The sequence below is a fragment of the Cyclopterus lumpus genome, chromosome 3 (genome assembly GCF_009769545.1).
Source record: "Cyclopterus lumpus isolate fCycLum1 chromosome 3, fCycLum1.pri, whole genome shotgun sequence".
Taxonomy (NCBI): domain Eukaryota; kingdom Metazoa; phylum Chordata; class Actinopteri; order Perciformes; family Cyclopteridae; genus Cyclopterus; species Cyclopterus lumpus.
In genome coordinates, this window is record NC_046968.1 from 28,030,089 (window position 1) to 28,055,199 (window position 25,111).

General features: G+C 46.8%; 1 protein-coding gene across 1 annotated transcript in view; it reads right to left on the bottom strand.

Moving 5' to 3' along the window:
• Nucleotides 1-1,062: 1,062 nt before the first annotated feature.
• The window catches only part of map1aa (microtubule-associated protein 1Aa), a 32,102-nt gene continuing 8,053 nt past the window's right edge, over nt 1,063-25,111 (bottom strand). The window contains exons 3-7 of the mRNA XM_034526893.1: nt 9,743-9,825; nt 9,119-9,259; nt 2,193-9,033; nt 1,616-1,842; nt 1,063-1,218 (exon numbers count right to left, since the gene is read on the bottom strand). Of these exons, the coding sequence (XP_034382784.1) occupies nt 1,063-1,218; nt 1,616-1,842; nt 2,193-9,033; nt 9,119-9,259; nt 9,743-9,825 (7,448 nt within the window). The remainder of the gene's footprint in view (nt 1,219-1,615; nt 1,843-2,192; nt 9,034-9,118; nt 9,260-9,742; nt 9,826-25,111) is intronic.

The window sequence follows — 25,111 nt, forward strand, 5'->3', positions numbered from 1 at the left end:
CAACAACAACAACGGAGGAGACCGAGAACCTCTCCGGACCGCAAGTACGGCCTCCCAAAAAAAAAAAAGAAGAAAGAACCCATTTCCCGTTCCGGCACAGCGGGACAGAAAGGCACGAGTGGGTCACCGTCCAACCGCTCCACCCAGAAAGAAACACGACTCTCCGCCTCGCGTAATACATTCTACGTTCTACGTTCTACGTTCTACGTTCTACGTTCTTCAACGCGGCGTTTTTGTACAAAGATCTTTTGAGACCGACGTGAGGTTTCGTCCACTTCGGGTGCTGTTGAGGATTTATTTATATATATATATATATATATATATATATATATATATATATATATATATATATATAAACGAGGCGGAATCCAAAAGATCGGGAGGGATGATTATTTTTGTTGTTGTTGTTGTTGTTACCGGAATCGCCGCCTTCGGTTCTCTTGACTGGAAAAAATACATCGAAGATCACAGAAAACGATTATATATCCGTCGAACAATTGATTTTCACTTTGAGATAACCGTAGAAATATCACGACTCACGACGAAGACAGATTTCTTGCCTATTCTACGGCACACGTATGTTTTTAGTCGGAGGCACAAAGTTCAACACGAGGCGCCGTCGTTGTTTTGGGAAGAAAGACAGAAAGACGAGGAGCGTTCGGTAAAGCCGGTCACGACGAGCCCGTCACGGTGATCGGAAAAAAACGTATTCGATTTGTTTGGGGTTCAGCGGAAGAAAAAAATAACTTTTTAAGTGAGAAAACTTGTGCTCTGATTTTGGGCCCAAAGACGAGCAACCAAAACATTAATTTCATATTTTTTTGGGGGGGGGAAACATGAAATTTGTTTCCGTCTCACGTGAGGGAATTAAAAAGGACTGAGAAATAATAATGTGGTGGAAGTCGTGGTGCTATAAGTGATGATAGCCACGACGAGCTTATGAATAAATACAAATCCAGAAAACAATAGACAACAATCCAGGTTTGTTTCTGTCGTAATTAAAAACACAGAGGGAGGGGACGAGGGGACGAGGGAACGAGGGAACGAGGGGACGAGGGCGTCCTAGAACTCGATCTTGCAGGCGGGGAAGGACTCGTCCTGCATGACGACGGTGCTGCTGGAGGCCAAGACCATGATGTTGAGCTCCTGCTGCCTCTCGTGGGTCTGCTGGTACCAGTCACGGGTCACCTCCGTGTCGTGGGTCGGGATCAGTGTCACCTGAGCGGGCAAGACGAGAGGTCAGGAAATGTCACGGGGTGAGAGGGGGGGAGAGGGTAAGGAGGTGAGAGGGTGAGGAGGTGAGGCGGTGATGGGGAGAGAGGGTGATGGGGTGAGAGGGTGATGGGGTGAGAGGGTGATGGGGAGAGAGGGTGAGAGGGAGAGGGTGATAGGGAGAGAGGGTGATGGGGTGAGAGGGTGATGAAGTGAGAGGGAGAGAGGGTGATGGGGTGAGAGGGTGAGAGGTTGCACACTTCTCCCTTTTACAAGACTAAACCTTAACAACTAATGTTGAATGTGAAGTGTGTTCTTGGTCTTTCTTAGAGATCCTTTTCTTCCCATTGGTGGATTATTTGTAAATAAGCAGGTCGTCGACCCGCGCCCTCCAAACCGTTACCTGTAGGTTCGATCCCCACTGAGCTTTGCCGTCCAGCAGCGCGTCCAGGACTCCTCGGCCGGGTTCGCCGCTCGCCGCGTCGTTCCCGCTCACCACGTAGTACGCGGAGCGAACGCGCTTGAAGAACTCTTGGTCCACGTTCTTGGCGTTGCAGTGGTTGGGAATGTAGGCCAAGTCCACATAAATGGGAAGGCCGGGAGCAACTGCAGAGCCGGTCTTCTGAGATCCTGGTTGGGAGAACCAAACCAATGCATGTCAGATGGATTTACATATTTTACATACTTTGTTTTTAGTGTCTGACAATGCATCATTATCTTGTCTCTAGTCTGAATGATGGTTCCACTCATATTAATATTCTCTCTTTTATTGTTTCTCCATGCTTGTAAAAGCTAAACGATGCATAACTTTGGAACTTAAATTGTATATTATGTTCAGATGATGAAAAATAGCCTCTTGGCTAACTCACAGGAATGTTTTATTAATGTACCAAATAAACCCGAATCATTAAAAAAATGTCCAAATTATTTTTGTTTTGTAGAATTATCAAATTATTCTTTCGGCATTATATTTTTCTCACCTGAACTGCTCTTGACACCGTTGGTCAGCGTCTTGCCGGGGTTGTAGCTCGACCTGGAGAGGTCGTCGTCTTTGGAGCCCTGTCCGTCCGACATGCGAGACATGCGAGAGCTCTTGTCGGCCTCCTTCTTCTTCAGCGAGGCGCTGCGAGGAGACGGCATCTGTTTGACGGGCATGGGCGACCTCTTGCGCCTGGCCGGGGACGCCGATTTGGTTTTCCCCGAAGTCTTCTTTAAGCCCTTGGCTTTTGGCTCCTTCTTCACTATGCCGTTATCCAGAGCATCAGGGTCCACCATGCAAACGTCTGGGCGTGGGGGTTGAGGGTAGGGGTCCATGAGGGGAGCGGGAGGAGGGTCGTTGCTCCTCTTAGAGGAATGATGGCTTCCTCCTCCCGTGGCAGATAATTTATCAATGGGCATGTAGTCTGCGTCCTCGTCTGAGTCCATGTTGCCTTCGCCGGTGGCCGAAGGGTACTCCTCGGTGCCTGGAGGGACATCGGAGTCTGACTGAGAGCCTAAAGACTCGCTGACGGAGGTGGGCGGTGTGTCCTCCGTGGCCAGAACCAGCCCTGCCGACATACCGCCGGCTAACTGCAGAGAGCCGCTGGGGTGATGGGGCAGCTTGTGAGCCCTCGTCTTGGCCGACAGATCGTGTCCATCGGCCTCTTGCGATTGATCGCTTCTGCGTTCACGCTCCTCATCGTCCTCGTCGCTGGACAACTGCCGCATGCACGGGTTGATGAAGGATGGCGAGAGGTCCTGTTTGGGCTGCCTGCTCTCGGAGGAGGAATACCCAGGAGAGCTGCGACTGGCGTAAGAGGAGGTGGCTCCCATGGGCACATCGCCGGCAAGATCCGGATCGCTGTCGTCGTCATCGTCGTCGTCCTGCCCTCCTCGGCTGCACTCCTCGGCGTAGAACGGAGAGCGAAACGGCTGATCGGTTGAGGAGAGGGACAGCGGGCGGGCCGGGTGCTCTGGCTCCATCTCGCACTCCTCTTCGAACTCGTCATCGTGACGGTAGTGGGGAGGGGAGTCTCCGGGCACCATCCCTATCTGGGTCTTTGACATCTCCCACTCGAAAGAGCTCCTATAAGCTGCTCCCTCTCTGGGCTCCTCCTTGGGCGGGCCTGAAGACAAACCGCCGGCTGCTGCACCAGCAGCCGCACCAGCAGGGATTGAGGCGGCGCTTGCGTTGACCTCCGTGGGGCCGTTGATGGTGTCCTGCTTGTTGGCCTGGAGAGGTGAGGGCATGTAGGAGCCGAGAACATTGGGGAGACCACCTTCTGTCTTTTCACAGGCCGCTGGAGCAACGGGCTTGTCAGAAAATGAGAGGCTACCAGCCAGGCCGCCGGAAGGCGACCTCCGAGTCATCTCACGCATGTAAGCCTCCTCATCCTCTTCCTCGCTACTGTCCGTCTCCTCAAAGTAATGCTTGCCTTCTATGTCAGGGCGCGGTGATGAAGTGACACCAAACAGGGCGGCACTGGATGCCTCTTTGTCTTTGGAGATATCTGAATGTTGAGCAAACGGTCCTGCTGAGGCCCCATACCCAACAGCCGTGTCCAGCTTGGACCTTTCAGACCATTCAGGCTTATAGAAGCAGTCCGATTGAGGGCCTTTGTCCGTAACTCCACCCAATAAGGTTGTATGCTCCTTCTTGTCATCGGCAAAGGCAGTGGACGAGAGTGAGGGGAAGGACTTGACCTCCTCGAATGGGCTTTGGGGTGAGAAACGAGCTAAGCTGGAGGTGGACTCGGCCGCGGTTGTAGCTGCGATCTGTTTCTCAGACACTTCCAGATAGTCGTCTTTGGCGCCGCCAGAGAAGGAAGGGTCCATGACCAGTGAGTGTTCATCTTTAAAGGAGGAGTACTCAAAGAGAGGCTCGGCGGACGTCCCCAGCTCCTCTCCGAACTGACGACTGGTGGAGAGGGAGCCCGAGGTGGAGGAGGAGTAGCTATAGGCCGAAGAAGAGGAGTACCCAGGGGCAGCGGTGGTCGTGTACTGAAAGCTTGTGTCCAGTGATGACTTACTCAGAAGGTCTGGTGTTTTCTGTTTCTCAGAATCAGCATCGGCTTTTTGATTCTGGTAATAACTGTCCTCTGTTGATTTCAAAGTGAAATCCTCTTTACCTTTATCTGTGGTCTGATTTGATAAAAACAAGTCTTTCTCACCACTCCCATACGAGTACTCAAACCCTGAGGAGTAGCCAGAGAAAGCCGTAGCTCCTAAATCTGTTGGCTTTCCAGCGAGGGATGAAGAGTCAGTCTTTGCTTCGTGTTCAGTCTTTGCGAGTGAGCTGGAGCTGCTTGGCATCCCCTGGCCGTATCCAGCCATAAATTCAGGCCTCTTTGAGCAAAACATTTCACTGATTGGACTTTTTACTTCCTTCTCTGACTTCTCTTTGGCGCCTTTCTCCATATCAGAATCAACCGCAACCCCGTCGTCGTCTTCGTCCTCCTCCTCATCTTCGTCTTCCTCGTCATCATCGTCTTCATCGACGACATCGTCATCATAGTCCTCCTCATCCCTTGCTGTCAGTTTTCGCATGTCTACCTCCAAACACCCTCCCTTCTCACCGTAGCCTGCGGTAATGTCGTCAAACGGTGTCATCGAGGAGTACTTCTGGGGCTTCGTGCCGTCAGTCTGGCTTTTAAAAGAATCGTCTCTTTCTGGCGACAGAGAAGTGGACGAGGCCTCGGGTCTATCAGCCACTGAAGGGAATCGGCTACCTGTGTCGTATCCGAATGCCTCCTCTTTTTGGACATCTTCAAATGGAGGGGTAGCAGAAGTGCTCTTTGAGTCGAGCCACGGTGAGGCGGAGGACTCTTTTCCATAAGAGACGGTAGATCCCTCCTTCTCTGACATCTTGTCCATGGTTGTTACCGGAGCCAGGGGAGGCTCTAGTTTCTGCGAATCCACTTCATCTTTTGCAGAGTCCTTCTCCACTTTATCGAAAGACTCCTGACGATACGAATCGGAGTCCACTGAGCCGTATATGTCACTGTAAGAGAATGTTTTGCCATGAACATAGGGCGTGTCCTGTCTTATATACAATGCCTTTTCCTTGCTTTCCTTCTCCGGATAATTGTAGAGGCTGAAATGAACACTTTTATCTTGCTCCTTTAAAGCGGCATCTATTTCCTCTGCGCTTTCTTTTTCTGAGTCTACTTTACTTTGTTCTGTTGAGAAGGGCTTATGGGAGCCTTCCCCACTTTGGAAATCATCATCTTGTTCATCTTCATCCGAGTAAATCTCTTCAGATTGCGGTTTCTCTGTGCTGGAAAACACCTCCGTCTTGTCCGAGCTCTTGACTTCTGTTTCTATCTTGGCAGATTTTGCCTCAGAGGCGAAGTCGTCGTCCAAGAAGCAACCTTCTTTTGCCTCCATAAGCTTGGCCTTAACAGTGGGCTGTAGATCCTTTTTGGTGTAAGAGTCATCTTCCTCCTCGTTGTCTTCACTGGATTCTTCGGACTCTTCAGACGCTGTCTTGTCACAGATAAAGGCCGTACTGTCTGAGACATTGGCTGATTTATCGGCTTCATCTTTGTCTTCTATCTTAAAGGGTTTCTCTTCTGTTGGAGAGTAGCCACTGCTTGTAGGGACAGACTGTGTGGGTGAGGCCAGTTTCATGGTGCTATCATCTGGACTTAGACATCTTTCCTCACTCTCCTGCCTGAAGTGGAACTCTTCTAACTTAGGGGAGAAAGGCGAAGGGGGTGAAATAGGCTTTATATCGGTCTTAAAACCCTCTGAGCTAAAGAGAGACTGGTTTTCTTTGACAGCCTGTGTGGGAGAGTACTGCAAGGTAGAAAAGAGAGGAGGAGGAGAAAAGGTGGCAGAGGGTGATTTCTGCTTCTCCTGGAGCATCATGAAGGCTGCTTGTTCGTAGCCCTCTTGCAGTTTACCCAGAGGGATGTCGACGTTAGGAGTCTGGTCCTCGTCCTCGTCCTCCTCGTCCTCGTCTTCTTCGTGCACCGATTTGATCTTTGCATCACCCTCCAGCTCAGGAATGTTGGGCTGGTACTCATCAGAGGAGGGAGACTTGAAGCCCTTGTCGTCCTCCAGAGAAGAAGTGGGCGAAATGGTTCCCGCTGAGTGGAGATAGTCCTTCCCCTGGCCGGCCTCGGCCCGTGAGGGAATACTGTTGATGGTGTCCAGCATCAGAGAGTTCTTCCCAGCCTCCTCGGTCTGAGGCGCCGTCACAGAGGCTATCGACTGGTCCTCGGCTACAGACGTGGCAAAGGACGACAGTTTGTCATATTCTGTGATGGAAGTCGCCGAGGAGATGTGCTCCTCCTCTGCAAGAGGAGCGGCGAGGATGGTGGGGTAATGTGCAAGTTCATGCTCGTGACCTCCCATGAAGGCTCTGGGTTTGACGTCGGACAGGCCGGGGCACTTCATCTCTTTTATACCGTGCATGGAGTCAAAGGTACCAGGGACGTCGGGGACAGAGACTTCGTAGGAGCCCACATCGTAGTGCAGCTGTGGGATCCTATCTTCCGGTTCCTCGTGGATCTCCTCATCAGAGATGGTCTGTTCGGTCTCGGAGTAGCCGGGGATGGTTTCGTCTTGGATGAAGGAGAACTGCTCCGAGGCGGAGGCTGCTGCTTGCCCACACGGGGCTGTGGTTGACGGAGGTTTTGGGTCAGCCGGCTTGTCGTCCCATTCCTTTCCAGTTTTCTCCCTTTTCGCCTCCTCTGTTTTATATTTCAGGAACTCGTCGTCTTCTGTTCCTTCAAGGTCAGCTTTTTCAATGACGTCACCCTCCTCCTCTGAGCTTTCGCTCTTCTTCGATCTGTCTCTTACGTCGTCCTTTGCAAGGTATTTGTCATATTTCTCCATTTTCTCCTCTTCGTACTTCTTGTCGAAGTCATCGCTTGGTTCCCTCTTCTCAGCGGCTGCGACTCGCAATGCAGCGTCTTTGTCTTTGTCGTCTTTTATCGGTTCGACAGGGGTTTTGGGCGAAGCTGATTTTGCATCAGTAGCTGGTGATGTGACTTTCTCATCATTGAAAACTAAAGACGGGACTTTGGTTTCTGTGTGCAGTGACTGACCAAACATCACGTCATTCTGGATTGGCTCAGTCTTCACTTTGGACCGCTCTTCTTGTTTCAGAGCCTCAAAGTCCTCAGTGAGGTCCTCTGGGGAGGACACGATGGACCTGTCAGCCAAAGCTGCTGCTGCGATCTCCTCTGGGATGTTCTTCGGGACTGGCTTTTTCTCAAGCGCTTCCTCTTTCACGGCTTTGTTTTTGTCCGTCTTCGGCTTAGCCTGAGTCTTCGCCTTATGCAGAGTTTTTCTCACTTCAGGGGTGAGTGGCTTCAGGTCAGGTTTAGTGATTTTCCTCAGCTCCGGTTTACTCGGGTCCTTCTTTTTATCCTCCCTGGCTTTACTTTCCTTTTTCTCTTCTTTTCTTATATTGTCATCCTTCTTTACTTCACGTTTCTCTTTCTTGATTTCTTTTTTCTCTTTGTCTTTCTTTTCATCCATCTTGGACACCTTCTCATTCTTGGCACTTTTTTCCTTGGGTATTTTCTTTTTCTCTGTCTTGGCTGCCACAGGGGCCACCTCAATGTTTTTCTGTTGCTTGGTGGCTTTTAGACTTTTGAATTTCTTCTCTTCCTTCTTTTCCACCTTATTCTCTTTAGTGATTTCACTCTTGGACTCTTCCTCCTGCCCACCGGCTTCTTTCTTTGTGGTTTTAGAGTGAGGTTTCGGTGAAGACTTGAGACTCTCTTTGCTGTCAGTTCTTGATCTCATTTTTGTTGTTTTGATAATGGGAGGAGGTGCGCCGGAAGACATTTCTTTTTGGGTAGCCACAGGGTATCGCAGGAAGTCGAGGTGTTTCAGTTTCTCAAGGCCCTCGAAGATTTTATTTTGCGGTGCATTTCCAGGGAAGAGCACCCTAACTATCTTTTCTGTTGGACGGTGAGGAATCCATACAATAAGAGCGGTAACTGATGTCAAATAGGGCACCGATATTTCTCCTTCTTTTCCATTGGCCATCGTAATCCCTGTCTTGGCTTTGCTGTTCCCAGCCCATTTCTGCATTAGAAACTGCATCTCTTTGCTCTCCTTTACAGGGTTTAAGACGTACATGTCTAACTTTCCCACACCAAGTTTGTGGAATAGTGTAATGGGTTCAATAGTGTTGCTGACCACCCTGTGAAGAGGCTCCGGTGTGATACCGAGCTTGTTGAGGTACTGCAAGGTAAGAGAAGCTTCCTCAATGCTGCGCTTCACTTTCATCGTGGACTCAGGCATTCGAAGCTTCTCTGGGATGTTAAAAAACACAATCCCGAGCTCAGGAGAGATCAGGCTACTGGATCCACTTCCTTGGTTGCGCACCTCTTCTTGCTCCGCAATCTTCCTCTGGAACAACCCATTGATGCCTGGGAGGTTGTCTGCACCGATGTGGGTGAGCAGAACGGAGTCGATCCTGTCCAGGTGGCGAACCAGCTTCCAAAAGCAAGACTTCCGATCGGACCCTCCATCCACCAGGATGTTGAATCCGTTGACGGCGAACAGAGCGGAGTCCCCCCGGCCGCCGGGGAAGATGTAGCAGCAGGGTTTGGACAGCTTCAGAAAACCTCCAGAGGTCGGGGGCTCCAGGAGGTCAAAGGACGACGGCACATCGACCGTCTCCGAGACGTACTCAGTGAACTCCGTGACTCCGTCCATCTCAGGCAGGTGAGGTTCGGGATTCAGGCGGTATTCCAGAAAACTTTGAAATGACTGCTGCTCCTGGCTTTGGCCAAGGGAGCTCCAGCCCCCGTCTCCCTGACAGGAAACTGTGAGCCTGGATGGCTTCTCTGAAGAGGCCTTGGACAGGATTTCAATCACCTGGGAACACAGTAACAGTTTAAAAAAAAATAGCTTGAATAATGTGTCCACGTAAACTTTATAAACATCTGATCATTCTGCTTACTTGAGGGTTGGAGACGATGTCGGAGAAGTGCTGCCAGGTGAAGGCTCCAGCTTGCAGTAGGATGTCGCCTCCCTGCTCGGAGCTCTGGCCGCTCAGTATCAGCAACTTATTCCCGGCAGAGTCAGTGATTAGAGAGCGAATCTGGGTAAAGTACAGAGCAACCAACTGTAACAACTGCGAACATTGATGCTTTGTCATCCAAATCAGAACAAAAATGTCAAATGTCGGCTCCTGTACTCTTTATTTTTTTGTAGGATCCAAGCAATCAATTTAGTTGGTTTGCACAATGCTTCCCCAAAGAACAAAGTCCACATCATCTCACATGTACCATGACAGCCTCTTCAAAATAACACATTTCAGAATGTTTATTATTTAAATTTCACCAGCAGTCAAAAGGCAAAACTAACAACTGTCTAGTTTCTTCTAACACTGACAGTCAAATGTGAGGCGTCTGAGTGGGTTTATTTATATCACAAGGAAGTGTCAGCGTCTCACACTGAGTGTTTTCCCTCTTAATCAACTGAGTGACGATCACCAGCAGGAGAGACATGGACCTCCCATTGGGGCCGAATGGTGAACTGTAATAATAGTGGCCCTCGTCTGTGTTGTCCGGGTGTGACTCACCTCGGAGGCAGCAGTCTCCTCGGATGGGTTCACCAGCACCACTGTCTCGAGGACATCACTCTGATACTGGAGAATCCGTTGACCTGCAGGAAACACGGATAATAAAAGAATGAATACACCACGGTCGAATGGCGGGCCTTCTTCTGACGGGGGGATTAACATCCACAGTTTACTCAGCGTTTAGCTTTAATAAAGAGCTCGAACGGGCCAATACTGAATATATATGACACTGTGAGAGAGTGTTGAGGAAATAAAATAGTGTTCTTAGATCTAAAGAAGGAGTCTGTGAGGTTGTACTTGTGAGCTAAATGCTAGTGTGACTACAATGTTAACGCTAACATGCTAAATGTTTAGCAGGAATAGCGTTAGCATTCTAGCAGTTGATAATTAGCTCTATCTAACACACTACAGCGGAGGCCCAATGTCATTAGTTTTGTAGATATTTGGATTATTAACAGAATGTTTTAGACAAATTGAATGGTACTCATAGAAATGGCCGCCGCTGTGCCCATCATGCTACATTGATTTCAATGGGAATGTCCCATCATCTACTACTGTTGTATTTCTAAAGACAGAACTCTTCACAAGCTGATATAGAATATATAAAATAATGTCAGACAGTGTGGAATAAATTAAATTTCTGAAAAAGAGAAGAGTCTGAGATGTTTTACTTTGGCACAGCACAGAGCTAAACGCTAGCGTCCGCTCACTAACATGATCCTGTTGATAGCGTTAGCATGCTAATGTTCACCATCTTACGTTAGCGTTTTAGCGTTCCAACATATTTGCTATCTCGTACTTTCACAGTACAACTCGGGCTGAATGTAATTAGATTTTGCAGGTTTTTGGATGATGCAAAATTGAACGACCGACACAAAGAGAATGGCCGCCACTCTTCCCACGGCACGCTCCACGTCCATTCTGCTACTTTCATATGCTTCTGTGAATGTGACGTGACGTAAACCGAGCCGCTGGTTTAAAGGTTAAACTACGACAACGTCTCGCATTACGAAAAAGAACCGAACTACCGGCGACGTTTACTGACAAAACAACACCCTCCATGTCTTCCAGCATCCGTCACAATCACTCTGCACATGTGGCCGTGCACAAGCATCCTCAACCCCGCCTCCTCTCCTTGCTCACTTGCTCACTTGCCATCTCGTTTTCTCGAGTGGCCTTTTTATAAAGCCCCCCTCCCCGACGAGTTTAATCCTAGAAATACGTTCTTTTCACACACAGTCACAACAATAATTAAAAAAAAGAAAGAGCCATAAGCCTCCTTGGCAGTTGCTATGGGGACGCTTCTCCGGCTGTCGCTGCTAGCTGAGTTACACTGACCCAGTCTTGGCTGAGGGAGACGCATTGCAGCATTTCTGAGAGGGAGGGGATGCCAGTGCTGCATGAGAGCATGCACGCAACACCGCGTAGTACAGGAGGTGAAGGCGAGTGCCAGAGCAGCAGCAGCTTTATAAGCAGCTTCATCACGGAGGATCTATATTTAGCATGACAGATGTTGCCGTCCTCTTCCTCCGGCTTTAAAAAAAAAAGTAAAAAATGAAGAGTGAAGGAGCTGTCAGAGTGTGTTTGTGTCTCCTTCTTCTGGAAGAGGAGGCAACAATCGTTTTAAACGTTCTTCTCGGTACGTTAGCAAAGATTTAGTCGTTGCTGGTCAAGTGCTCGGTGCTCCTGTGTGTTAAAGGTGAAACACTGAGCTCCATGTTTCTGCACTTTATTAGTCAAATTGATCTCTAATCACTGGGGGAGGGTGTTCCTGCCAGCTGATTGGCTCCCGGTGATTGCGGACCAGTGGCAGCTGCGTTCAGGCCCAGTCGGCAGAAAAAACGGTGAAAAGCTGTATTTCATGAATATTTCCATGAATTTAGATTTTTAAATAGCCTGTCAACACCCATCTTTTAAAGGAGGGTTCACTTAAATGAAAACAAAATGGACTAATGCTTGAATGTGATTCATCTACAAGGATGTATTACTTTGTTGGACTTCCAGGCTGCTTTGAAGGAAGCGAGACGGCTTGTTTTCAAGATCACAGTTGTGTCGTGCGCTGGTTATACACAGTTGAAACTCAGTTACCATGGTATTTATTCATGGTATTCAGTGGTTCCCGACCCCACACTCACAGAGGTCGCATGATAACATCTGAATGGTTGTTAATTAATTAACAGAAAGAAGAAACAAACAAACAAATAGAGAGATGAAAAGAAACTAATGTAAAATATTTTAATTAAACGATAGCACTGATATAATTGATCACGGTTAAACAGTAGAACGTGAGTAAAATAACATTTTAGTTTAACAAAAATGTCTGACCCCACAATGCATTGCTTCTGCGTGCCTTGAGATCGTCTGTCATTCCAGTGAAATGTTGAGCTGGATGTCTTAAAGCTGCATTCTCTCTAGTGACCACCAGGGGGCGGCTCCTCTGGTTGTATAGAAGTCTATGCTTCATGTGTTAAGGCTGCATTCTCTCTCCTGACCACCAGGGGGCGACTCCTCTGGTTGTATAGAAGTCTATGCTTCATGTGTTAAAGCTGCATTCTCTCTAGTGACCACCAGGGGGCGGCTCCTCTGGTTGTATAGAAGTCTATGCTTCATGTGTTAAGGCTGCATTCTCTCTCCTGACCACCAGGGGGTGACTCCTCTGGTTGTATAGAAGTCTATGCTTCATGTGTTAAAGCTGCATTCTCTCTCCTGACCACCAGGGGGCGACTCCTGGTTGTATAGAAGTCTATGCTTCATGTGTTAAGGCTGCATTCTCTCTCCTGACCACCAGGGGGCGACTCCTCTGGTTGTATAGAAGTCTATGCTTCATGTGTTAAAGCTGCATTCTCTCTCCTGACCACCAGGGGGCGACTCCTCTGGTTGTATAGAAGTCTATATAAATGACTCTACTTCTCTTGATTTATTCCCTCAGTAAACATTGTAAACATTAGTTTTTGGTCTCAATCTCTAGTCTCAAGTCTTCTTCAATACAGCGTGATGTTCATTTAGTCAATTATGGTCATTTACAGTCAAACAGACGACGTCACTTCTATTCACTGGTCGCAAGAAAAGATCAAGATAACTACGGCCAAAACGCTTCGAAACATCCGTCCTCAAACCCCGACGGTGACGTCGTCATGACGACTGCGTCCTCCTCTTGTCTCCGTTCTGCGATGGAGACAACATGCCGCCGCTCCGGCCCTCTTAATATAAACGCTCCGCCCGTCTGGGAAGCGCCTCGTTCCTCTTCCTCCTGTCCGGGGGACAATCTGCTGGAGAGCCTCTTCACATCATTCAGGCTGTTATCATGGAAACCAGCAGCGCCGCCCGGGCCTCTGACGGGAGATTAACTGAAGGGAGGATGGATGCCAGTACAATGGTGGAGGGGTGAAGCGACTCCAGCAACGCACACATGAGATTATGGCCTGTGCATCAGAGCTGGACAGTTGATAACAACTAGGTATGATGGGGGAGGGGGGAGGGGGGGGGGGATGGCTTTTGTCTGTATGGATGCAATCGAACACGCTGTGCTGTCTGTCGCCCTGCAGAGCCTCGAGATCCAATTACTTTGAGCTCAATCGGTAGAAGATCGGCTTTTAATGCCAATTCAGCAAATACTGCACATCTTTCTTTTCTATTTTTTTTTTTTAAAGACAGAAGTCCATATATACCGTGCGATGAGTTGATAACGTCGAAGATATCGGCGACAAGAGTCGATAACGTAAAAGAACTCGGAAGAAATTCTTTTTTTTTTTTATACGCGTGTATATAATAACCGTATTTTTCATTCATTTCTTTTCTTTTTTTTGTGTCTGTTTTTTGTAATGTCGGGGAGCTTAATTAATTTTCAATGACACAACTGTCCTGTCCGCCCTGTCACTGCATCCCAAAATGAAGGCGGGGCCATTACCTTGACCTGGCTTCAAGCAATGCCTCAACGATCATTGAAAAGTCTGATTGCGACAAGCCTCTTTTTTATTAATGCACTTCACTCACCACAAACTCTCTGAACATCGACAAATAACTGTCACTGTAACTGTGAATTTGCCTTTTTTTCTGGCAATGAGGCTCATTTGCAAAGAAATGGGACAATTATGTGCAAAAACATCCTCATAATATGTCATTTCAACGGCACCGGGACGCATTTCACCCTTTGCGGGTGCTTTGAGGATCACACGGTGTCTTTTTTTTGTCTCATTTGTGCAGGTTTAGCGTCTGATATCCAACACACAGCACTCCTCCGGAGGTAAATGCTCAGCTTTCCTTCTGTTTTTAGCTGGTGGTGGAAGAAGAAAAAGATTCCTTCTACGCAGGAACATCCAAGAGAGATGTCGGAAAAAAACGAGTGGGCGTTTCATAGCGGTAAGGGGTAACTGGAGCCCACACATCCGCGCCTCCAGTGCATGATGGGAAGTGGCTTGCAGCCGCTATACCCGAGGCCGAGAGAGATGTCAGCTGTGACTTTTGTGTTTATTGAGGGACAGTCGACCGTGGACACCAGACATGTCGCTCTGCGTGACTCCAAACGTGGCCCGAGGCTGAATCCATCGTTCTCGAAAGACGAAGCTCCGGACTCGTACAGACGGGTTCTTTCGGTGAGAAACGTGAACTCTAAATACTCAACAGATATTGTTAGAGCAACACAGTCGAGATAATAAAGTCTATCTGCTCGTTGGGTTTCCAGCTTTTGTTTTTATAACCCGTAAGCTCGTTAATTTTGATAAATGATACCTTTTCTTTTTGTGAGTTGCCCTCTTTATGACCTCATCAGAGTCATCCAGGGGGTAATTAGTCACAGCGGGGGAAAGCTGAATGGGAACATGATGAGTGGGGTTATTGGCAGGCCGCGCTGTCGTTATTACCGCGTGAAAACTGGCATTAATCACTGTGTGTTAGAGAGTCACTCTCACGCAGTCAGATATGGCCAATTTAGGGTGTTTACTTTATTTAAATGCAAACAATTGACAATTTGCACATATTGCAAACATGGAACCACAGAGTTCAATATCTACTCTCTTTTAGCTCTGTTTTTGGTCTCCACCAACTCCTGAGGGAAATATCTGCCGCTCTAGCTGCTAAATGCTCCACGATGTTCATCAACTAGTCTCTAACTCGTCTAAAGTTGATGAGTTAACCAGAAGGTTCAATTCCAACCAAAACAATCAGCTTAAAACCAGGCGGCAACCTCCGGTTCTGCCGAGTGAAGTAAATGCTTCATGTGTTAAAGCTGCATTCTCTCTCCTGACCACCAGGGGGCCACTCCTCTGGTTGTATAGAAGTCTATGCTTCATGTGTTAAAGCTGCATTCTCTCTCCTGACCACCAGGGGGTGACTCCTCTGGTTGTATAGAAGTCTATGCTTCATGTGTTAAAGCTGTATTCTCTCTCCTGACCACCAGGGGGCGACTCCTCTGGTTGTATAGAAGTCTATGCTTCATGTGTTAAAGCTGCATTCTCTCTCCTGACCACCAGGGGGCGACTCCTCTGGTTGTATAGAAGTACATGCTTCATGTGTTAAAGCTGCATTCTCTCTCCTGACCACCAGGGGCCGACTCCTCTGGTTGTATAGAAGTCTATGCTTCATGTGTTAAAGCTGCATTCTCTCTCCTGACCACCAGGGGGCAACTCCTCTGGTTGTATAGAAATCTATGCTTCATGTGTTAAAGCTGCATTCTCTCTCCTGACCACCAGGGGGCGACTCCTCTGGTTGTATAGAAATCTATGCTTCATGTGTTAAAGCTGCATTCTCTCTCCTGACCACCAGGGGGCGACTCCTCTGGTTGTATAGAAGTCTACGCTTCATGTGTTAAAGCTGCATTCTCTCTCCTGACCACCAGGGGGCGACTCCTCTGGTTGTATAGAAGTCTACGCTTCATGTGTTAAAGCTGCATTCTCTCTCCTGACCACCAGGGGGCGACTCCTCTGGTTGTATAGAAGTCTCTGCTTCTATGTCCTGGTTCATTAATTAACTTCCCGTGCATCAGGTTGTGCAGAACACATGAACTCGCTCGGGTCACCTGAGCTCTACTGTCGCTGCAGGAAATGAAACATTAAAGTGAATCATGACTCAAAAAATAAAAAACAGTGTATATTTCCTTGGAGGGACGTAACTGTGACAAGCAGGTGATTTGTACCAGCTGGATGTCAAACCAATGCAGCTTTCAGGTGAGTCTTAAGGGAAATAATTAAAGGGCTTCATCAGAGTCTCATAAAGGTCCCTAACTATAGCACGTATATATCATTTATTGAGGTATTAAATGAAGACGCATTACATTTGGGTTTTATATGCATGGTGTATGTATTGTCAAAGAAAGACCCTGTTTCAGATTAACTTTAGGAAAGCTGAAACAGCTTTATAGATGGACTGTAGACCACTAAACCACTGTTTATGTTGGACGTTGAAAGCGTGAGAAACACAGTGGATGCTCCACCAGTTCATCTGCTTTTAAATGCAGCGTTTCCTTATTTCCTAAGAGAACTGAAGGCCTTCTTGTTTCCGTAATGCAGCACCAGTCAGTCGGGAACGCCTCAATCCAAGCAGCACAAACGACTCTCTCACTCTGCCTCACCTCCCTGAGGCATCATGGGCGTTCAGAGAGCACAGTACAGGGTGGTGTGTGTGTGTGTGTGTGTGTGTGTGTGTGTGTGTGTGTGTGTGTGTGTGTTTGTGTGTGTGTGTGTAGGAGGAAGCAGGCCTGATGGTTGTGTGTTTGTCTCAATCGGAGAATCTAATGCAAAGAATCCGAAGTGATCTCATTCGGTCGGCTTTGGACGTCATTACATTACATTTCATGTCATTTAGCTGACGCTTTTATCCAAAGCAACTTACAATAAGTGCATTAAACCGTGAGTCCAAACTCAGAACAACATGTCACGTCATGAAACGAGGTCCTTCACAGCCTAATGCTAATAATGCTAATGCTGCTAATGCTACTGCTGCTGCTAATCCTGCTAATTCTACTGCTGCTAATCCTGCTAATGCTTTTGCTGCTAATGCTGCTGCTAATCCTGCTAATTCTACTGCTACTGCTAATCCTGCTACTGCTGCTGCTGCTGATGTTATTACCGCAAATGTTACTGCTGATGCTGCTAATGTTACTGCTAATGCTGCTGCTGCTAATCCTGCTAATGCTTTTGCTGCTAATGCTGCTGCTGCTGCTAATCCTTCTAATGCTGCTGCTGCTAATATTATTGCCGCAAATGTTGCTGCTGCTGCTGCTGCTAATGTTACTGCTAATGCTGCTGCTGCTAATGTTACTGCTAATGCTGCTGCTGCTAATGTTACTGCTAATTCTGCTGCTGCTAATGTTACTGCTAATGCTGCTGCTGCTAATGTTACTGCTAATGCTGCTGCTGCTAATGTTACTGCTAATGCTGCTGCTGCTAATGTTACTGCTAATGCTGCTGCTGCTAATGTTACTGCTAATTCTGCTACTGCTGCTGATAATATTACTGCTGCTGCTGATGCTAATGCTTAAGGCGACTCAAGGACATTTCAAAGACAGCTTCTTGTAACTCTAATAAACCCACCAGTTGGGTTGAGCAATTGATTTGATTAAATTGATGAAATTTTAGATTGTCAACTGAAAAAAAAAAGTGACTTCTTCTAAACGGCTTCTGGGCGCGGGAGCCCGTTTTTCAACCAGAAATGTCTAATTTCTGGTTCCAGTTGATGAAATGTGATTATTTATCTGCTTATCTTTGTCTGATGTGAGAATAAACTAAATATCTTTGGTCCGACTAAACAAATCATCCTTTTACTATTTGCTGACATTCAATAGACTGACTGATAAGTCAATAAAACAACCCATAGCTTAATCAATAATGAATATATAAGCGGTAGGAGCAGCCCTGGTTTTCAGATTGTTATTTTAGTCTGAACAGCAGAACAAAACTCAGTTCATTGTCTTAGAAAAAATGTAAATAAATAGAAAAACAGCTGGAACCAGTTTGGGCTTTTAAGAATCATTTAAATTATGATGTTCATTATTAAAAGGTTTGACAAGTTGATCCAAAAAAGAGAAAATACTTGACGATCAATGAATTGTTTCATCTAGAAAACGCACAGTAAAGTTTTCCGTAAGCATAAACAAACCGTCGCACGAGGACACAACATCATACTTCATCCTCGAGACGACATCTTATTAGATTTGGGGTTTTTTTTGTCGCTTTTTCCTTGTTTTAAAAGCTTCGAGACATCAAAGTGACGTCATTTTCTGTTCCGTGATCAGCCTCTACCAACTCATTCATCCACGTTGCTGCTGATTATTGATCAAAAACCTCTAAATATTTTGTGACAGCACCAATGCAATATCAGTATCTGACATTTTATGTACCGAACAATCTGTAAAAACAATAGATTCAAACAATCAAAACGTGTGAAATCAAATGAGAAATAAGATTCTCATTTGAACTAAAAGCCGTGAACGTTTTGGTTCGTGCTCGATGAATGAACCAAAACAACGACTCAATCGTCCCCTTTGTCATTGATCGCTTTAATCGATCGACTGAACGATTGATCGACCGACACACGAGTCGATCTTTGACTCGCGCGTTACATTTCATGGGAATGAAAACAGAAGCCTGCTCGTCGTCCTCCTCTATTTTTGGGACATTATTCAGATTAGTTTTGGTCTGGCCTGTTGCGTAACCCTAATCCAGCCGGCGGCTCCACAGGCTCAGCTGCTCGGCCTCCGGGTCACAAGTGATGCCTGGCTTCTTATTTTTTTATTTCTCACACCATTTATAAAAAAATCAGGTTACCCAAATCTACTCGACCGGATGGAGAGCACCGCTGACAAATGAACCTGCAGCATCGTCACTGTGACAGGAGAGAGGACCGAGGCCACAACTCAACACACCTGGATTACTTTGGGGGGGGGGGGGGGGGGGTGGGGGGGGGGGTTTGAGGGAAGGACCGGTGGCAATAATTAAATATGAAAATGTCGCGATGAAATCCATATATTTGAGATACACGATAACATCTTCAAGAAAATCTGATTATTTTTGCATTAAATACTCTCTTCATTTGTCAGGTATCTAATTCACACACAAGTGTGTACAAAACCATGTGGTTATTCGGGTTATATACGTTATGAAATATACCTTTTTTATCGGCCAGCCCTGTTTAACAACCAGAGGAGGAGTTTACATTCTACAATGGCATATTTAAAGCTGTATATATATATATATATACATATATATATATATATAATATAAATGCTGTGTATATATATATATACATATAATATATTATAATATATATATATATATATATATATATATATATATATATATATATATATATATATAGTCGTAAAAAAACTGAAACCATCCTCTATAAATCACATTTGCAGTGTTTTTCTGGAGGCTTAATCCCGCTGGGAGGAACCATGACTCAGGACCTCCTAAAAGCCTGTTTTACAGAACACCACAAAGTACATGATGTGTCTTAAATGCACCACATGCATATGTTTTTTATGCCGAGCTCCTCATATTGACATGTAAACAACCATATGCATAATAAGCCATAATGTTACTCACATCACACACACAGTGAGTCCACGGCTACTGTCGTGCAACACGAATCCTCCTATTAATATAAAAATGATTTTTCTGCGGTCAGATTGCTCCAGTGTGCACGCAGCGGGGCTGCAGATCGCCGCTGCGCCGTTACACAAGCAGCCTCCTCTCCGGTCCGGTGCTCCGCTGTCTCCGCCTGCTGTAACGTCCCCCTCCGGGCCCGAAAAAGAAGCGGGGTGTGAGGGTGTGTAAATCGAGAATAAGCGGTCCTTACCGTCCTTGGATGGAGCAGAGAAGAGAGGCGCTGCTGCTGCTGCGGCTGCGGCTGCGGCTGCTGTGGAGGATGAGGATGAGGAAGGCAGGGTCGGCCCTGGCGTGCGGCTCCACACCTACACTCTGCTGTCGTGCTGCGTTCAGGAGCAGCTCGGATAATCCCGTTGCGGGAGATCTAGCGGCATTCACGTGAATCGTGAAGCGTTTCTTCTGTTAAACCGTGAAAGTCGACCTCTTATGACGAGTCGATATCTGAGTGGGGATTCAACGAGTTCCCCCTGAACACACCGCTCAACAAACGAAGGCTAGAAACAACAAACAAACTAATCTCTAAATGTTTGTTTTTTAAAACACTTAACACTGCCAAGAATAACATTATGTGGGAGAAATGTTAACGCCTTTAGTTATTTAACGTTATTTTTTATTTTTATCATGTCAATCTCTGCTCCTTGCAAGCAGGCGGCCGGTTCTGAAAAGAGAAGACGATGCGAAACGGTCTTAAAACCTGCATTCTCTCTACTGACCACCAGGGGGAGACTCCTCTGGTTGTATAGAAGTCTATGCTTCATGTGTTAAACCTGCATTATCTCTCCTGACCACCAGGGGGCGACTCCTCTGGTTGTATAGAAGTCTATGCTTCATGTGTTAAAGCTGCATTCTCTCTACTGACCACCAGGGGGCGACTCCTCTGGTTGTATAGAAGTCTATGCTTCATGTGTTAAACCTGCATTATCTCTCCTGACCACCAGGGGGCGACTCCTCTGGTTGTATAGAAGTCTATGCTTCATGTGTTAAAGCTGCATTCTCTCTACTGACCACCAGGGGGAGACTCCTCTGGTTGTATAGAAGTCTATGCTTCATGTGTTAAAGCTGCATTCTCTCTACTGACCACCAGGGGGCGACTCCTCTGGTTGTATAGAAGTCTATATAAGTGGCTCTACTTCTCTTGATGTATTCCCTCAGTAAACATTGTAAACATGAGTTTATGGTTGTTATAAATAGATCAATTAGAGGTGGGTGCTGTACACATTTAGCGTTTCTAGACTAATAGAGTCCGATGCTTTCATTCAGCGGGTTGTCGGTGACTCAAAGCAGCTGCTGGCTGAGAGAGACCGACTAAAATAAACCGCTCTGCCACCAGAAACCATGACTCACAACATCGGACTAAGAGGTGGACGTCAGCGTTTTCAGTCAACAGCAGTCTAGACGTTCATCACGTTGCTCCTGAAATAACTTTTGTTTTGTTTTGGATCGCACAGAAAAAGGATTGGCTTTGATACAAGAATAGCTTTGTTTCTGGTTATAAAAAGGCGTTTGAGGAGAGCGTTGCCAGGTTATTAAAAACCATGTGAAGAAACTGAAGCGCTTCATTTGCACTCGATGGAAGCAGCATCGTCTCCTCTGGGCCGCGCCCCTTTTTCTCTCTTCTCTCCCATTGAATGTCTCAGATATTCCTCTTTCCTCCACCCATTACATCACTCTCAGCTCTCTTCCACATGGAAAGACAAATACACACACACACACTCACACACACACACACACACACACACAGCAGCAGTGTGTCAAGGTCACATATGTTTCTGTAAATGTTGTGTATATTTCCACCATGACGCTTTCAACTTGGGTGATTCCTCTGGTTGTATAGAAGTCTATGCTTCATGTGTTAAAGCTGCATTCTCTCTACTGACCACCAGGGGGCGACTCCTCTGGTTGTATAGAAGTCTATGCTTCATGTGTTAAAGCTGCATTCTCTCTACTGACCACCAGGGGGCGACTCCTCTGGTTGTATAGAAGTCTATGCTTCATGTGTTAAAGCTGCATTCTCTCTACTGACCACCAGGGGGCGACTCCTCTGGTTGTATAGAAGTCTATGCTTCATGTGTTAAAGCTGCATTCTCTCTCCTGACCACCAGGGGGCGACTCCTCTGGTTGTATAGAAGTCTTTAGAAAATGACTCTACTTCTCTCTTTATTCCCTCAATAAACATTGATGTATACGTGTATAATACATTTTTAAGCAGGGTATGCTTCAGGGCGGGGCTACAAGGTGATTGACAGGTGTTTTGTATGGGAGTTTTCCATGTTTTCAACTTCAACCCTTTCACTGTGTGTTTTCTACTTTATGAAAAGTTAATAATAAATTACAAATGTCAACGTTAGCTTGTACGAAGCTTTGGTGATCGCCAGTTTACCTGCAGATCAAATACCTGCAAAACTATTTCCATCCGTGTTAGCTGCACTTTGTGTTTAGTGATCATAAGCTAACATTAGCATGCTAATATGCTAAGCTAAGATGATGAACATCGTAAACCTGCTGAACATCAGTACGTTCGCAATATGAGCATTTCGAACACTTGTGCGTTAGCTTTAGCGTAAATTAAATAAGAGCATTCAAAAGGGACTCTGGTGCTCGGGAACACTCCCGCTTTAGTCCACAAGGAGCCGCCAAAATCAACACAAGGTTAAAGTTCTGCGTTGTAGTTTTAATCAGCAGTGACATGAAAATGAAAATGTTTTGCAGCCCCAATAAGATTAAATATTTTTGATTTACAGTAAGGATTACGTATCCAGTCCCCATCATGTTCATGTTTTATTAAATTAAATACAACACCACCAGTAACAGCCTCAACAAACACCTCCAGTCTCCAGGGGGGAGGGGCTTCGCTTCTCTATATAAACTACACATTATTAACTTGTTAAATTATTTACTGCACTCTTTCACCGGATGCTAACGAGTGTGTATTTGTCCTCCATCCGAAGGACATTGCGAGACGTCCCTCCAGGCTCTCTTCTTTCAGTTACAGCTCTTCTTTAGTGTGTGTGTGTGTGTGTGTGTGTGTGTGTGTGTGTGCACATGTACGGTCAGGGTCCAGATGAAAGACCCTCCTCCATGATGTACGGCCCCGCGACCGAGGACCCGAAGCGCGGATCAATAGCGGCCGCTGAATTATTAATGCGCGCACGTTCTCCTGAAACCGCGCCCCAGAACCCATGCTGGAAACAATTTATTTAGTCTTTTTTTTGTCGTCAGATGACGGACAACGTGGTCTCTGTGATCCGCCGTGCGTTCCATACCCACAAAAGGAAGAAAAAAAAAACAATCGCACGAGAGGAACTCAACGTTCTGTTGGGTTAGCATCTTTAGCTGAAATCCCCAAAAGAGGACCGGGGGGGGGCACTATGATTACTGTAGGTGTGTTTCATGGTGTGAAGCAGTCTTCGGACACAGGAACTACACCTGCTGACTCGTGAAGTGTCGGCCTCTATTACTCTGAATATTGTTTGCTCTGCTCTTTTTTTTGTCTCCCTGCCAGCATGTTGTGTGTATGTGAGGAGAATATATCAGCGGGATGTTATACCTGTGTGTGTGTGTGTGTGTGTGTGTGTGTGTGTGTGTGTGCGTGTCCTGTAACGAATACATCCATCTCCTACAGTGTTTAGGGATGCTAGGGGCGTGGCTCTAGGGGTGGAAATGGATCCCATTTTGAAAGCCCAGAGTGAAACATCTCAACGTCTGCCGGGTGGATTGGCGTTACGACTTTCATGGTCCCCAGAGGATGAACGCTCAATGTCTTCCATGACCCTTCAGCTTTCCGTTGTCACGAGCGCGATCTTCGGGTGGATTGCTGTGGGAGTTCGGTTCAGACGCTCATGATCCCCTCAGGTTGAACTTCACCATCAGGTCTGAATAAATCTAATAAAATGTGCGTTTTATGACCAAATAACTGCGAAAACCGAATGACGCTCCGATCAGCCACAACTGCACTTTAATGCTAATTAGCACATGCTAGCATGATAAACTTATATGAACATGGTAAATAATATGTAGCCGTGCAGATCGAATACTTTAATTTTAATTGGGATCTGTATATGAGAAGGAAGTGGACGTCGTCATGGTGACGTCCCCCCAGTGGTTTGTGGACTTGTGTTTTGAAGCCTCAAGTTCCTCCTCCTCCTCTTCTTCCCCTTCCTCCTCTTCCTCCTCCTCCTCCTCCTCCTCTTCTTACCCTTCCTCCTCTTCCTCCTCCTCCTCTTCCTCCTCTTCCTCCCGGGATGAAACGTGATCTTTGATGTTGCAGACCTCATCCGTCCATCAGGACCCGTCTGCTGTGAGACGCTGAGGGCCGAGACACTAATGGACGTTCAGTGATGGATGCAACGATCATAAAGTCTCCATTTCATCATGACGACTTCCACCCAGACTGTTCCTCGGGGAGGAGGAGAGGCCACGGGGGGGGGGGGGGGGTTAATGACAAGAGAGGAACAGGAGGAGGAAGAGGATGAAGAGGTGGAGGAGAGGAGGAGGAAGCGGAGCTGGAGGAAAGAAGAAGGAACGAGAAAGCAAGAAGAAGAAGAACCTGGACATGCACCTAGACGTGGACGTGGACGTGGACCTGGACGTGGACCTGGATGGGGAAGTGGACCTGGACGTGGACCTGGACGTGGACCTGGACGTGGACCTGGACGTGGACCTGGACCTGGACCTGGTCAACGTGACGTCACCCGTTGATTAGCGGACTGACGTTTTGAAGCTCCGAGTTCGGTGATTACGCCGTCGCCATCTTGATTTTATGACTGTCGCCAATGTTGTTTTTTTTGTATTTGGAATGCGGAGGACTGACGTGTAGACGGCGTATACGTCCTGTCAATCACCTTGTGGCCCCGCCCTAAAGCATACCCTGCTTTGTGGTCTGTTTGACTCTAAATGGACCATCATTAACTAAATGAACAAAAAGCGAGAGAGAAGTTCTTCCTCCCAATCCCCCCAACATGGATAATAATAATCCATTGTATTATTATTATAATACATTGGGACATTTTCTTCCTGGCATGCTTGTGGTACCAAAACAATTAAAGGCATATATTATAATATAATCTCATCTTTCCCAATCAATAAAGTTTGGAAAAGAAAAATAATTAGCTTTCTTCTGGCCTCCAGGTCATCCATTATTTTTTGATAATGGACACCTCAAAGCTCTTATACCACAGTCACTTGCCATTTGTATTTTCATGCGATTGTGCCCATCCCAGAAGGTTCTTATGCAATGGAAACTTCTATCCAGCCTTGTCCTTCTCCTCCCAAAATCCATACCGAGCTTTCTGTGATGGGATTTGCTTCCCCTGCCTTTGAGCCTGTCAGCCATGATGACTTGGTGTTCCTCCACCGGCGGCGCATTAGCATTCGAGGCACCGAGCAGGAGGAGCCGTTGTACCTCCGGCCTGTGGGGGCTCGAGAGAGGTTTCCATGAGCGGTAAATAAGAACCAGAGGCGTAAACTGGTGTGAAGGGAGCCGCCGGAGGATCAAAAGGGACCGACCTTCGAATGACCTTCGAATCGAGGGTTCTGTTTTTTTTTGTTTTTGTTTTTTACAGCCTGGATCCGATCGATTTTCCCAATGTCACCGTTCCATGTCAGCAAGGAACTGTGAACTGTGAACTGTGAACTGTGAACTTCCCCTTCGGCTTAAAGGAGATCCAGTCGTGCAACATAGAAACCATGAAGAGCATCCGGATGAAGAGCCTCACACGGATCATTATGGCGCCTTTACGTCCACAGTTTACACAATTACCCCCTCCCC